Source organism: Anser anser, assembly GCF_964211835.1.
Source record: "Anser anser genome assembly, chromosome: 1".
Lineage (NCBI taxonomy): Eukaryota > Metazoa > Chordata > Aves > Anseriformes > Anatidae > Anser > Anser anser.
In genome coordinates this window covers 61,453,689-61,467,059 of record NC_139720.1, presented here as the reverse complement: position 1 = coordinate 61,467,059, position 13,371 = coordinate 61,453,689, and the positions used below count along the sequence as shown (strand labels likewise).

The 13,371-nt window shown below is 42.1% G+C and overlaps 1 protein-coding gene across 1 annotated transcript in view; it reads left to right on the top strand.

Moving 5' to 3' along the window:
- KDM7A (lysine demethylase 7A) overlaps positions 1 to 13,371 on the top strand; it is a 61,093-nt gene that overhangs the window by 8,890 nt on the left and 38,832 nt on the right. The window contains exon 2 of the mRNA XM_083848341.1: positions 4,482 to 4,705. Coding sequence (XP_083704467.1) covers positions 4,482 to 4,705 — 224 coding nt within the window. The remainder of the gene's footprint in view (positions 1 to 4,481; positions 4,706 to 13,371) is intronic.

Here is a 13,371-nt window from a genome sequence, read left to right as displayed (position 1 = left end):
ACCACTGCTGGTGCCACTGCTTGACGTGTTAATGTGGGGTAGTTATCTGCTCCTTACAAAGGTAAATACATGCCTCATGTGCAACTGGTAGTTTTCCCAGAATTTGTTTCCTTACATTAAGGAACAGATATGGGTTAACTGTACAGTTCTGTTTGCTTATTGCACATCACTGCCCTTGTGACATTTTTATTTTTCTAGCATTTGTCAATGCATGTCTGTGACTTGAATGGCTGTGAAATTTGCCGAGTCCTGCCCAATCGGTATCTTTGCATAGGATAGCGCTGCATCTAATTCCATTTTGTCATTGATTGTACAGTGTTGTTATGCTGGAGGGGGACAAAGAAAGGAGGCAAAATCATGAAAAAGTTGAAAACTTACGAAAAAAATTAGCTTTTGAGTATGGTCAGATAATCAGTATTGTGTGGTCACCATCTCTTTTAAATTATATGTGGAAGATCTGTGTTCTGTTGCAGCCAGTAAGCTTGCTGATGCTGATACAGACTCATAATTGAGTTTTTGATTTGATGGAAGCTACTGTAAGGTGTGCAGAAAGTAAGTGATGTTCAGCGTTAATTTGAAATACAGCTTTCTGTATCTTTCTCTGGGTGGAAGCTTCTGAATTGGCATCATCATGTCCAATCTTAATTCTTGTGTTTTCTGAAGATAGATATACAGTTTGAGGTTGTCCTATGCAATTCTAAGGTTTGAATTGCTGCTAAAAGTAAGAACTTTATTTTTAGGGAAAGTTGACTATAGATATATTTAGATTGCAAAGTTGGGGACTTGTCAGTATAATGAATGAGTAGTACGTCACTCTTCAAGTAGCTTGACTGTGTTACATACCACTGACCATCAAACTAAAAAATACTAAGAAAAAAAAACTGATAAATAAACTTCTCTTACGTAATCTGGATGAGGGGATTGAGTGCACCCTCAGTAAGTTTGCAGATGACACCAAGTTAGGTGCGTGTGTCGATCTGCTCGAGGGCAGGAAGGCTCTGCAGGAGGATCTGGATAGGCTGGACCGATGGGCTGAGGTCAACTGCATGAAGTTCAACAAGGCCAAGTGCCGGGTCCTGCACCTGGGGCGTAACAACCCCAAGCAGCACTACAGGCTGGGAGATGAGTGGTTGGAAAGCTGCCTGGCAGAGAAGGACCTGGGAGTACTGGTTGATCGTTGGCTGAATATGAGCCAGCAGTGTGCTCAGGTGGCCAAGAATGCCAACAGCATCCTGGCTTGCATAAGAAGCAGTGTGGCCAGCAGGTCTAGGGAAGTGATTGTGCCCCTGTACTCGGCTCTGGTGAGGCCGCACCTCGAGTACTGTGTTCAGTTTTGGGCCCCTCGCTACAAGAAGGACATGGAGGTGCTCGAGAGAGTCCAGAGAAGGGCAACGAAGCTGGTGAGGGGTCTGGAGAACAAGTCTTACGAGGAGCGGCTGAGGGAGCTGGGCTTGTTCAGCCTGGAGAAGAGGAGGCTCAGGGGAGACCTCATCGCTCCCTGTAGGTATCTTAAAGGAGGCTGTAGAGAGGTGGGGGTTGGTCTATTCTCCCACGTGCCTGGTGACAGGACGAGGGGGAATGGGCTAAAGTTGCGCCGGGGAGGTTTAGGTTGGATATTAGGAGGAACTTATTTATTGAAAGGGTTGTTAGGCATTGGAATGGGCTGCCCAGGGAAGTGGTTGAGTCACCATCCCTGGAGGTCTTTAAAGGATGTTTAGATGTTGAGCTTAGTGATATGGTTTAGTGGAGGACTGGTTAGTGTTAGGGCAGAGGTTGGACTAGGTGATCTTGGAGGTCTCTTCCAACCTAGATGATTCTGTGATTCTGTAATTGAATTGTAAGAAAATGGCTTAATATTTTGCAGTCAGTGTAAGATTGGACTAAATTAATGCTCTTTGGAGATTGTTGACCTCCAATCCCTTATCTAGGAAATGGTGGTGAAGGATTTAGTTCTTTCCTCATGTGAAGTATTTACTAGTTGTTAATGAGTCAAGAAAAGTGTTTTTGGAACTTCTGGGTTATCTTAGTAGAGGTAGAAAAGGAAAGGAAACTATTACTGCCACCTTCAAACCAGAAAGGCAACAACTGTTAGGTGTTAGCGTTACTCCAAAAGGTCTTGGACTGGTTCAAGCTGGACTTGTTCCGGTGAGTCTTTGTTCCTCTTGTACTGGGAGCCCAGCACTGGTCCCAGTGCCCTGGCGTAGCCTCACCAGTGCTGAGCAGAGGGAAGGATGACCTCCCTTCACTGCTGGCCACGCTTTGCCTCAAGCAGCCCAGGATACCGTTAGCCTTCTTTTGCCTTGAGGCTGCGTTGCTGTGTCAAGATCCTCTTGCTGTTCGCCACAGCCACAAGCTCCTCTTGCAGAGCTGTGTCCTGGCCCGTAAGTCTACAGCGTGTAGTGGTGCAGATTTCCTTCGCAGACATAGCATGGGACCCACGATGTGTACTTTCACTATTGAATTGCAAAGACTTATATCAAAACACTTTCATATAATCACTGCTTGTCATATTGACACCCAAAACGTGTCAACATGGACGTGTTGCTCTTTGGCAGGCTTCCTATCTTTACTCATAGAAACAACTAAGAAAATTTTGAGCTAGAATTTTTGTCCTAAAGACCTTGATGGTTCCGGTAATTTTTACAGGAATAGTAAATGTACTTGCTTTCAGGGGACCTCTTGCAGTAGATCCTCTGATTCTTGCTTTATATTTTCCTGTGTGTATCGTTGTTCACATGTTAACTGTGTTGTGCCTACTATGAAGAAAAAGAAGACATAAGAGCTACATATACATATGCCAGATTAATATATAGATAATATCTTTTTTCCCTTCCAAAAGCTCTGGAGCTGAGTTGCACGGACTGTGATATAAAGATTACTTCTAAAAGTGTTTGTGTACTCAATCTAGAATAAAAGATGTGGAATTGTACCTTTTCAAGTAATGTAGATGACTTTAGATAGCTTATGAAAGAGCAAAGCTGCTTTCAGTAACCTGGATCTGAACTGTTTAGAGTTTGAGATTAAAATCAGTGTGTTAAATTGTAACCAGAATAAAAATAGTTGATACAGATAAAATTAAACCTTAGTGCTGATGTAACTCAACCCCCAAACTCTATTTAGCTTTGTTCTGCGCTATTTGAAGTTTCCATGTGGTCTGAAAATAACTATGCTTCATTAATTCCATCTGAGGAGGATTGAACAGTTAGATTACTGTAGATAGAATAATGTGTAGAAGCAAGTTATTGATATGTCATGGACTACAGGGATGCAGTTTTGCTGGTATGTTCCTCTGGACCTCTATAAGCAGCTGAAAATCCAATAAAGATCTCTAAATTATGGGCATTATCCAGTTGATTGAAGGAGCTTATTCTACTTACTGCTCTGCCAGCCAGCCAACATAACATCTGATATTTAAACTCATTATCTGTGTATCTGAAACAGTTTGCTTGTATCATAGCTTAAATAGAAGTTAATGTAATCAACTACTCCATCTGCGTTTAAAATGAGGATGGTGAGCAGCGATGATGAGCCAGTTTGCTCTCGGATTTCTTCAAAAATGAAGCGTCTGTCTCTGCTTGCTATTGACTTCCAGTTTATTTGCCATATAAAAGTAAGGTATTTCAAAGCTTTGGAAGCCATCGTGCGTTATTCTGTGTTGTGGTTAGAAAATGCAGAAATTATTGTGCTTGCTTAGAAGCTTGATCAAGGGAAAAAGTAAGTTCTTAGCAATGGCAGAAGAAGATTGTAGACTGGAGGGGGAGTTACATGACTGGGAGACAAAAGAGTATAAAAATGTTTTTGACTTTTGCTTTTTTTCCTAAGGGAGGGGAAATATTTAATGATTTGAATTTTGAAGGAAATAAATTCATTTTAGGTACAGCTGCAGAGCCTGAGTGTTCTGGTGAGTGTTAGGATGTCTTTAAAACCAATCACCAATCTGATTCAGAAACTTTTAAAGCAGTGTGTTCAGTTCAAGGCACCAATTAAAAGGTGCGTAAAGCAGCCTGAACGAACCTGCTGCTGCTGCAGTCTGTATAAACAGCCCCACAGTAAGTAACCCAGGAATAAGGGATTTGCAGCAGTGCAGTCTTAAAGGTTGTGCGAATGCTGGTTACTGGTGCTAGAACGGGGGGCTAGGAAAGGGTACTGCCCTGTTGTTAACTGAAAGTTGTGTTCTCAAATCATGCCTGACATTTCCTAATGCAGGTGCACAGGTTAAAAAAAACCCAGTTGTTAGCTTCCTGATCAGTCCCTTCAGGCAAAGAAGCCTTTGTGGGTTTTCTACCTGTTCACCTTCATAGCTTTTATTGCGACTGGGCTTGAGACAGGTCTGATGGTGTCTACTGACAGCGTTACTCAGGATGTTGAAAGATGTACAGACTGCGCTGCATGAAGTAACAGGGTACTGATAGTACTTGTCGTGCGTGCATCATCTTTCTAAACAGCTTGTCTCTATTAGGCAACCTGATCTTTCTAAACAGCTCGTCTTTATTAGGCAAGCGGAACTACCAGGCAGCGCTCCGCAGGAGGCTGCAGTCCAGGCCCTTCGCTGGTGAGGAGCAGTCAACGCTTCGAGCTGTTGAGAAGGAAATGGAACTGCTGAAGATACCAACGAGATTGCCAGTGGATCAAAAACTGTTTTTAATATGTGGTGTAGATCACCTGAACAAATTGTTTGGCCTAATACTTAATGCTAAAGAGATTTGTTTCATATAAAAGAATGACATTAAATGTGTTTTTCTAAGGCTTGTGTGTGTATAATTCTGGAATTTAAGAATTGCTGAGTGTGTCAGTATTGTGAGTGTTCTAAAACAAACTCCAAACCCCACACCCAGAACAGCAACAACAACAAACCCAGCCAAACAAAATGTGTGTGCACACAAACAAAGACATCAAGTCTCGTCTTCCAACAACCTGGCATCAAGCAACACTCCTTGTATTAAAAGCAGGCAGGTGTCTAAACATTTTCAGAATGGTCATCATGTTTCTCTCAAACTACGACGTGGGAAACAGTCTGAAAGTTCATCTCTCTGATCTTGTTCTTCTTTACGGAGAGCCATCCTGTGGTTTAGAAATGTGGCTTTCAAACTGATTTGTTGGAGTTACTGGAAAGACAGTTTTGTAGGCAAACAACATGGACCGTGGCATAAAATCATGGCTCTGCCTGGTACCTGGCTCAGCCGTTCTTGCACCTGGATCTACAGCTACCTGGTCTCAAGGAACTGATAAAACTAAATACTTCAAAGAAGGATCAGGATATCTAAAGGCAGTCAGAGTAAGACCATCATAAATGCTGTGCTATCTAAAAAGAGCTTGCTTCACTTGGCGTCCAGTGCCAACACACACATCTCTTGGATGTGATAACATCTTTTTTTCTGTGTTGTGCAGATCATACAGTTAAATTCTAGGCTGTTTTTCAGGTCTGTTTCAGAAGAACATCTCTCCCTGCAACCTGATTGTGTAAGCTGTTGGCAATCCATTAACCCCTGCTAGTCCAAGCATCAGTGCACACTGAGGGTAAGGTTACCCCATAGCCCCGACCAGCCTAGCGATTTCCGCTGCCAGACGGGGCAGTCCTGCTTCTTACAGCCCTCTCCAGATTGCGCAGTCCCGCTCCCTTTCACAGGCTGGCTGTGATAGCTGTCTGTGCTGTAAGGTGACCTGGTAAACCGGGAACTGAACTGGTTAGGTTAGTTTCTGTCAGATAGGCAAGTGAAAACAAGGTGCTTTGTAACCAGACTAGGGCTGGGGCTATGGCTGAGAAAGGGAATGAGAGTGCTTGGTTGGAAGTAAATGAGGAGCTTGCCTCTTCCACTGGCTGCCAGCTGCTAGATCAGTGCAAGCTGTATCATGTCACTGCTTCTTGAAATTTGTTTGTCACTGTGGGTAGAGCCTCAGTTTCTCTTCAAAGACAGCTTTTGATTCAGTTCACTTCCTACTTTTCATCTTCTTCCACTGCCCTCTCCTTAGAACCAAACAGCCGGCTTGTGCGTTTGGTGCACAAAAGGACCTTGCTACCTACCAGGGAAAGAAACCTGGTACAAACTCTGCAGTGTAACCAGGACTGGTTTGTATTGTCTGTGGCCAAAGGAACTGGGACTCAGCACCCCTTAAACTGCATCATCTGCAATGATTCATTAAGGTAGAGACAGAATTAGTCTGTGCAAGTTGGCATGGAGGAAGAGAAAGATGAAAATAACACCAGTGAAAGTTGAGGCAAGCACGTGTGTGTAGACAACATATAACAAAGAAGCCAGTAACAAAGAAACCAGTTTTCCTAGAATTACTTAAATCCAGTCTTAATGCTTCTTTTTCTTTTCTTTTTTTTTTTCCTGCATCAGTTGTGGGGAGGGCAGGCTAGCTTTCATTTACTTCATCATGCTTCTAGCAGTTACTTCAGCCGCCATCTCTTAGCAGATCTGTAAGACCAGGCAACTGGTTTCCCTCTTCTGTGGTGTGTCAGGCTGGGCATACTGGGGGGGCAATGGAGGCAGGCGGGAGTACGAGCTGCAGTACAGGGCAGTCCTGGACTCCTGAGCTGATTGCTAGTTTTAAAGTGCTGAAGAGATGCTCTTCAGGTCAGATTGATGTAGGCTTCTTTTTCTTGCTTTCCTATAAATCATATGTCATGATTCACTTGCTGGTGTCATCCTGGTTTATCTCATCTAATCACTTTCACACTGAAATAAGGCCTTCAAACACCACTGCAGCTTTTAAAGGCTTTTTTCTCTCGGCTGTCACTGACATACTGTTTAGTTTTGAGGTCTGCTGTAGTTTACTTAAATGTGATTTTTCTGATCTTATTGAGGCAGCTTATTTTGATAAAAATCTACAGTAAATGATCTAGGTTCCTTCAGACCTTCATTTCTGTAAAACAGTGTTTTCAAAAGGATGGGGACAAAAATGAACTGTAAATATTCTTTTAAAGCAGCTTAATGCGGTCGGTATAGTTGGAAAGAATAAGCAGAAATCTCTTATTGCATAAGGAGAGATAAATCGTGTGTGCGCTTAATGGATGATACTAAACAGAAGGAATACATCCCAAGTACTTCAGCGATGTTAACTCTGCCTTGTCACGAAGTTATTACTAGCAGAAGTACTTCTCTCATAAAGCTGTTACATGTAATTCATGGTGGTAAGCCAGTCTGTGTGTCTTCTCCTGACACTCCTATCTGGTGATGAAAAGGTTGTTTGCCTTCGGTGGACATTTTTGCATGTGAAGTTCTTTGGAAATCCTGAGCCTGTACTTATTTTGACTGCAGCTTGAACCCTGCCCCAATTTGTAATAGTTATATAAAATCATTGTATGGAAAATCAGTGTTCAACGTAACCTTTTCATAAGCATAGATGATTAGATACATGATTATGCTGATTATACAAAATACTCAATTGTCAAAGTATTCTATGAAAGTAGGGATCCTTTCTCTCTTTACTTCAGTGTAGCAATTTGATTGTACTAATACACCAGATCTTTGGAAACGTATATGTTCACTCTCAAAAATGTAGCAATTCATTTTCTGATTGGACTCGAATTAGAAAATCAGAAAATTAGAATCAATGTGCAAATAAGTTCAGTGTTGTTTCCCCAAGACTTCAGGTCCCATGGTGGTTAAGTTGAATACATCCCTAAATGTAGGTGGAAGGTTTTGTGTATCCATACCCGAACCTATATTGTTACATAACTAGATAGCTTTGTTCCGTTGCTTGTGGCTTTCCTTTTACATTTCTACTTTTCAGAATCCGTTCTGTGGAGCTGAGCTTTCTTTGCCAAGATGGCACTTGCTGATTTTTATTTATTTTAGCCTCTGTGCTTCGGGTGAATGAAAAGCAGTGGTACTTCAAAGAGAAACTATTTATATTGATTTTCTTTCTCAATGGAAGAATGTGCTTGAGTGTAGGCATTAAAAGTGTCTACTGCAAGGATGATACTACCATGGGTATCAAACTTTAGGTTTTGATTCTGGATGTCCAGAGAGTCTGATCACTAGAAAGCCCTTTGGAAATTAAAATAGATCATATACCTATCTGCATGTTTGTATTACTGTGACACATCACGTCAGAGAAACACTACTTAATTTAAAAGGAACAGGGATCAATTACATTAGGGAATACTAAACCTATATAATGAATGTTTATATTTTTAGTGTGTGATGTAATGATTAATCTAGGGGAAGATCTCATAAGACTGAAAGATGTCTGAGCAATCAAAGAGGGGCAGAGTTGTGTGTTAATGGCATGCAGCATTGTTATTCTTGAGGTTGTTGTATGAAAAAGTATTTTCTGGAGAAAACTGGTAGCCCTAAGAGAAGGAATACTTGCTAGAGATAAATGTCTTTCTTTTTTGATTTTTCTTTTTAAATAGTGTATTTATGTACTCTATTTGAAATGTGCTTATAGGAATAGTTCCCCTTAAAACACACTTTGCTTTGGAAAATTAATAAATATGGAGAAAATAAAAGCTCAAATACTTTCCTGTTGGGTGTTTTTTGTATAATTTGTTTTATGGCAGTATGTTTCTAATATTTAGTGAATAGAAGTCCGCCACTTCTTTTAAATTATTTAATTATCAGAGTAAATCCCTGCATAAGCCTAAAATTACAGTTTCCATTGTGATTCCAGAGTTGTTGCCATACTTATTGTGGTAAGACTAAGAGGAAGCTTGTGGTTCTTTCCACATTTCCATGTTGATTTGTATTTTGGTCAGTTTTATTACTGCGTGTTCATATTTATGTATGCAACTACATGCATTTTGAAGAAGGGAAAATATCTAACTGGTTCATTTTTTTTTAAAAGCTTACCACATTTATTTTAAGTTTTAGACTCTCCTTCAAACGAACTTAATTTTTTAGCTGTTTTTGTTCTACAGTAGTCTGACATGTAGTCTGACAACAGTACTGTCACGCTGACTTCGTCTTTCTATTCCTAATTAATTACTTTCATATCTTCCATGAAGGAGTAACAGTTGTGGCTTCAGAAGTACTAGAGAACTATTTAGCTGTGGCAGTGACATCTTCAGTACTTTCATTGTTTTATCCTGTAAATATTGCCTATGTGACATCCTTGCACCACTTGCATAGTATAGGCTTGAGTTAACGACTAAACAGAAAACTAGTTTGCCAAATTGACTTTGTACCTAATCACCTTGCTGGGTAAAAATGCTTCTCTTTGCATTCTTGGGATGGGGTATGCAAAACCATTCTTTGCATACCTTGCACCTTGGCTAATTAATTTCGACAATTAGGGCAATAATATTTTGGGTTTTGTTGTTAAGCTCAAATACACAGAAATGAAAGCAGCAACTGCAGACCTTGTAAACTGAAAAGTTTATTGTAGTACGTGCCTACCACTTAGATAGTTCTTTGCTCAGTATTTTAATAGGAATATCTCTCATCTGTGATTTGAAATTTAGTAGTAAGGCCTGATACAATCTTGTGTGTGTATTGTCAGCCTGAGATTGCTCAAGTGACATCTCTTTCCTGTTGTTGAGCCGTCATTTTTAGAACCCAAAATAGGTTAGAAATGAAATAAAGCATTGTTTTCGAATAACACATCTTAAAAATTCCACTAAGCTTGTGTTTGGTAAATAGTGAGGTATTTCCGTAACTGGTAACACTTGAATTATTTACTTACGTTTAAGACTCTTATTGTCAGGGTTTCTGAAGTCTGTTTGAAAAAGTGAGTTGAGCAGGGGCTAACTTGCTGCTGATCGGCTTGCTTAGCTGACTTGATGTGTGGCTGCCTGATGGTTAGATCTAGTGACAGACACAAGGGGAGTATATGGTCAGGCAGTTGCGGGAGGCAGGTTGGGACCTTTTCTTCGGAGCAACAGCCATGCTCAGTTTAATATTCTGAGAAACCGTACCCCGAGGTAGTTGCTACAGTTTTTGGACAATTAAGGTTGTCACATTACTAATTGATCTCTGCTACCTCAAGAACTTAAGTATTCTTTTTCTCGTTCCTGGTAAGACACAGTAGGGACTCACTGTCTATACGTCTTCTCAGCTCTTTTGGAGGCAAACTGGAAGTCAAAAAAGGATTTTGGGATCTGTTCTTTCATGTAATGAGCAGGAGTCAATGGGAGAAAAGCCTATACCCCTAGTAATTGTCTATAGCCCTGCATTCCTAATAACGGGGAACATGCTGTAATAGCCCTAGTATTTTTCATCTGTTCCAGCATTTTTGATTTTTTTTTTTTCCTACTGGATGTCAAGATGTGTGCTTTTTCTTCTTCCTTGTACCAGATAATGCCTGCAAGTGCTTTCTGAGACATAGCAACAGAAGCTTGTGGGTGTCGATGTAAGGGGGAGTTGAAGAAGAGGATGTGCTGAGTTCTTGCTCAGAAATAGGATAGCGGAGAAAGAAAAAGAAGAGTAACCACAGTATTTATTCAGGGAGAGTATAAGTGTATCTCTGAAAAAACAATTTTTAGCAATTTTAGAGCTTGGAAAAGAAAGAAGGTATTGTGTCTAAATATACTAGCAAGAATGAATACAAGATTTGCATTCATTCCCTTTTATACTTGAAATTTTATATAACGGTAGAGTATATAGTCTTTTAATAAGATAGCTTTTCATGTGATTATCTCTTATAAAGGGGATGTGAAAATAAAGTCTTGAATCAAGAGTGCTTTGTCTTCTGTGTTGTTTTTTTTTTTCCTGCTGAAACCAGGATTCTTTCAATGAGACCAACAACAGCAGTTAAGCAATATCCAGAATGCTATGGATGTGCTTGATAACACTAAAAGTGGTGAAAAGAAAAAAAGCAAGAGTAGTTTGAGTAAGCAGCTATTAGATTTTGAAGGTGCAGCAATCCTTCAGGTGACTGACCTGGCTCTGATACTTGATCCACCAACACTGTGCTGCTGTAGCAGAGAAGAGCAGCCCAGTGCCTTGGATGGGTTCGTGCAACCATGCAGTCTTCAGGGACAGTGTTTGCTGTAAAGTTGTGGTGGTTTCACATGGGTAGGTAGATAAGCTCCACCATGATGCTTGCTCACTCCCCCTCCCCCCCCAAAAAAACAGAACAGGTTGAGAAAATATGATGAAAAGAACAGCTTGTGGGTTGAGATAAGGACAGGGAGATGGCTCACCAATTGCTGTTATGGGCAAAGCAGGCTCAGCATAGGGAGATTTATGTAATTTATTGCCTATCAGTGGCAGACCTGAGCAGTGAGAAACTAAAAACACTTCCCCCCCATCCACGCTATTCTACCTCTTCCCCCAGAGCGGCACAGGGGAATGGGGGTTGTGGTCAGTCCTTAACACTTCTCCACCACTCCCTCAGGGTCACTGCCTGCCCCTGCTCCACGTGGGGTCCCTCCCACGGGATGCCGTCCTTCCCGAAATGATCCTGGGGGGACTGCCCACAGGCAGCAGCTCTTCAAGACCTGCTCCCACACGGCTCCGTACCACGGGGTCCATCCCCCGGGAGCAAGCTGCTCCAACACGGGTCCCCCACGGGCGGCAGCTCCCCCCCAGGCCCCCTGCTCCTGCGTGGGCTCCTCTCCACGGGCTGCAGCTCCGGCCCGGGGCCTGCTCCTGCGGGGGCTCTCCATGGGCCGCAGCCTCCTCCAGGCCACATCCACCTGCTCCACCGGGGGCTCCTCCACGGGCTGCAGCGTGGAGATCTGCTCCGTGTGGGACCCATGGGCTGCAGGGGGACAGCCTGCTCCACCAGGGGCCTCTCCACAGGCCGCAGGGGAACTTCTGCTGCGTGCCTGGAGCACCTCCTGCCCTCCTGCTGCACTGACCTTGGGGGCTGCAGGGCTGCTTCTCTCACATTTTTCTCACTCCTCTCTCCCAGCTGCTGTTGCGCAGCAGGTTTTTCCTTTCCTGAATTATGTTCTCTCAGAGGTGCGGCCCATGTCCCTCAGCTCTGGCCAGCAGTGGGATGGAGCTAGCTGGAGCTGGCTCTTCACTAACGTGGGGCAGCTGCTGGGCTTTGCTCACAGAGGCCACCCCTGCAGCTTCCCTCTACCAAAACCTTGACACATAAACCTAATACAAAAGGTATTGGGCTTGAGTAATCTCTTCCTACAAGGCATTCCAGCCCAATCATGAAATTGTTGAATCCACCATTCCAAATTATCTGTACTCATCTACTGACATATAAATGAATAGCAATACTACAGTAGAGAACAGCATTTGTAGGTTCTTTTCTTAGGTGAAGGAAGGCTTATTTTCCCTTTACTTAAAAACAGTGATCCATTAGTAGCTATTGTGTATGTTGGACAGTCCTCCTTTGGTTGTTTCTGATTTATGTGTGCTGCTTTTGTATACCTAGAATTTGAACAGTCAAATGGGAAGTTCAGACTAAAGCCAAGCCACTTGCTTTCTCATGAGACTTAAGTCCGGACAACTGGTTCCTTGAACTTTGAGTAGCAAAGGATTTCTTTGCTTGCAAGGGATGGGCATGTTCTTTTGTGTGGAAAAAAAAATATTACTTGCCAGATTCTTCTACTACCTCTTGCTGACCTTGCCTTGATACTTGAGGATTAGTCTACAGCCTTCCTGCAGGAGATGAGCAATTCAAAAACTAGGTAATATATACTGAAGACATTTCAACCCAAATGGGTGGAGAGGTGAAGGATAATAACGGTATTTCATTCAGGAAAGCATCCAGTGGATTGGGAGTGTTACTGTTTGAGTATGCTAATGCTTTTCAGGCCCTCTCTCTTAGTGACCTTGCTTTGATACTTGAGGTCTGAAGTTGCACTTATCACAGTAATTGATTGTTTGCTGGTAGCCAAAATGATTAATGTCACATTTGTCTGTGCATGTTGCAGAAAGAGACTCAGGAAAGTGACTTATGATGCTGTTTGTGATTGATACCCTCTATGGCATCCTTGTCAGCACTTGTTCTTGCAGGTGCTGGATCCTCCTTTGCCCTTTGCGTCAGTCAGGTATCTGCTGGTGGATTCCCTTCCTGTATCTCCCAGGTAGTGTTTTGCCTTTCCAGTTAGTTCTGAACTTTGAGCACAAATCACAGGTTGAAATTGTTGGCTTTTTTACTGAGTGGCTGTTCCAACTATTGTAATCCCTCTCCAGTATCACCTGTCTCTGTACACAAAGCCCGTGGTGCCTTCAGGAAAGGGCTTCGTGATTAAGCCTTTGTGGGCTTAATCGAGTCAGGGAAAGTGCTTGGTATTTAAAAGAATTTCTGTTTTATTTTCAGGTTGTCTGTAGTATTTTATAAGAGACAATAAAGTTAATGCTCTTAAACAGAGTATGACAAGCAGGTGTCAAAGCTTGAAGGAACTATTGCTATGCTCTCTAAAGTTCTTACCATTAGTCCGCAAGATAATCTGGCTGGGATGATGGTGACCAAGTTAGATCTACATCACAAAAAAGGAATAAAGGGAGTATGTGAAAT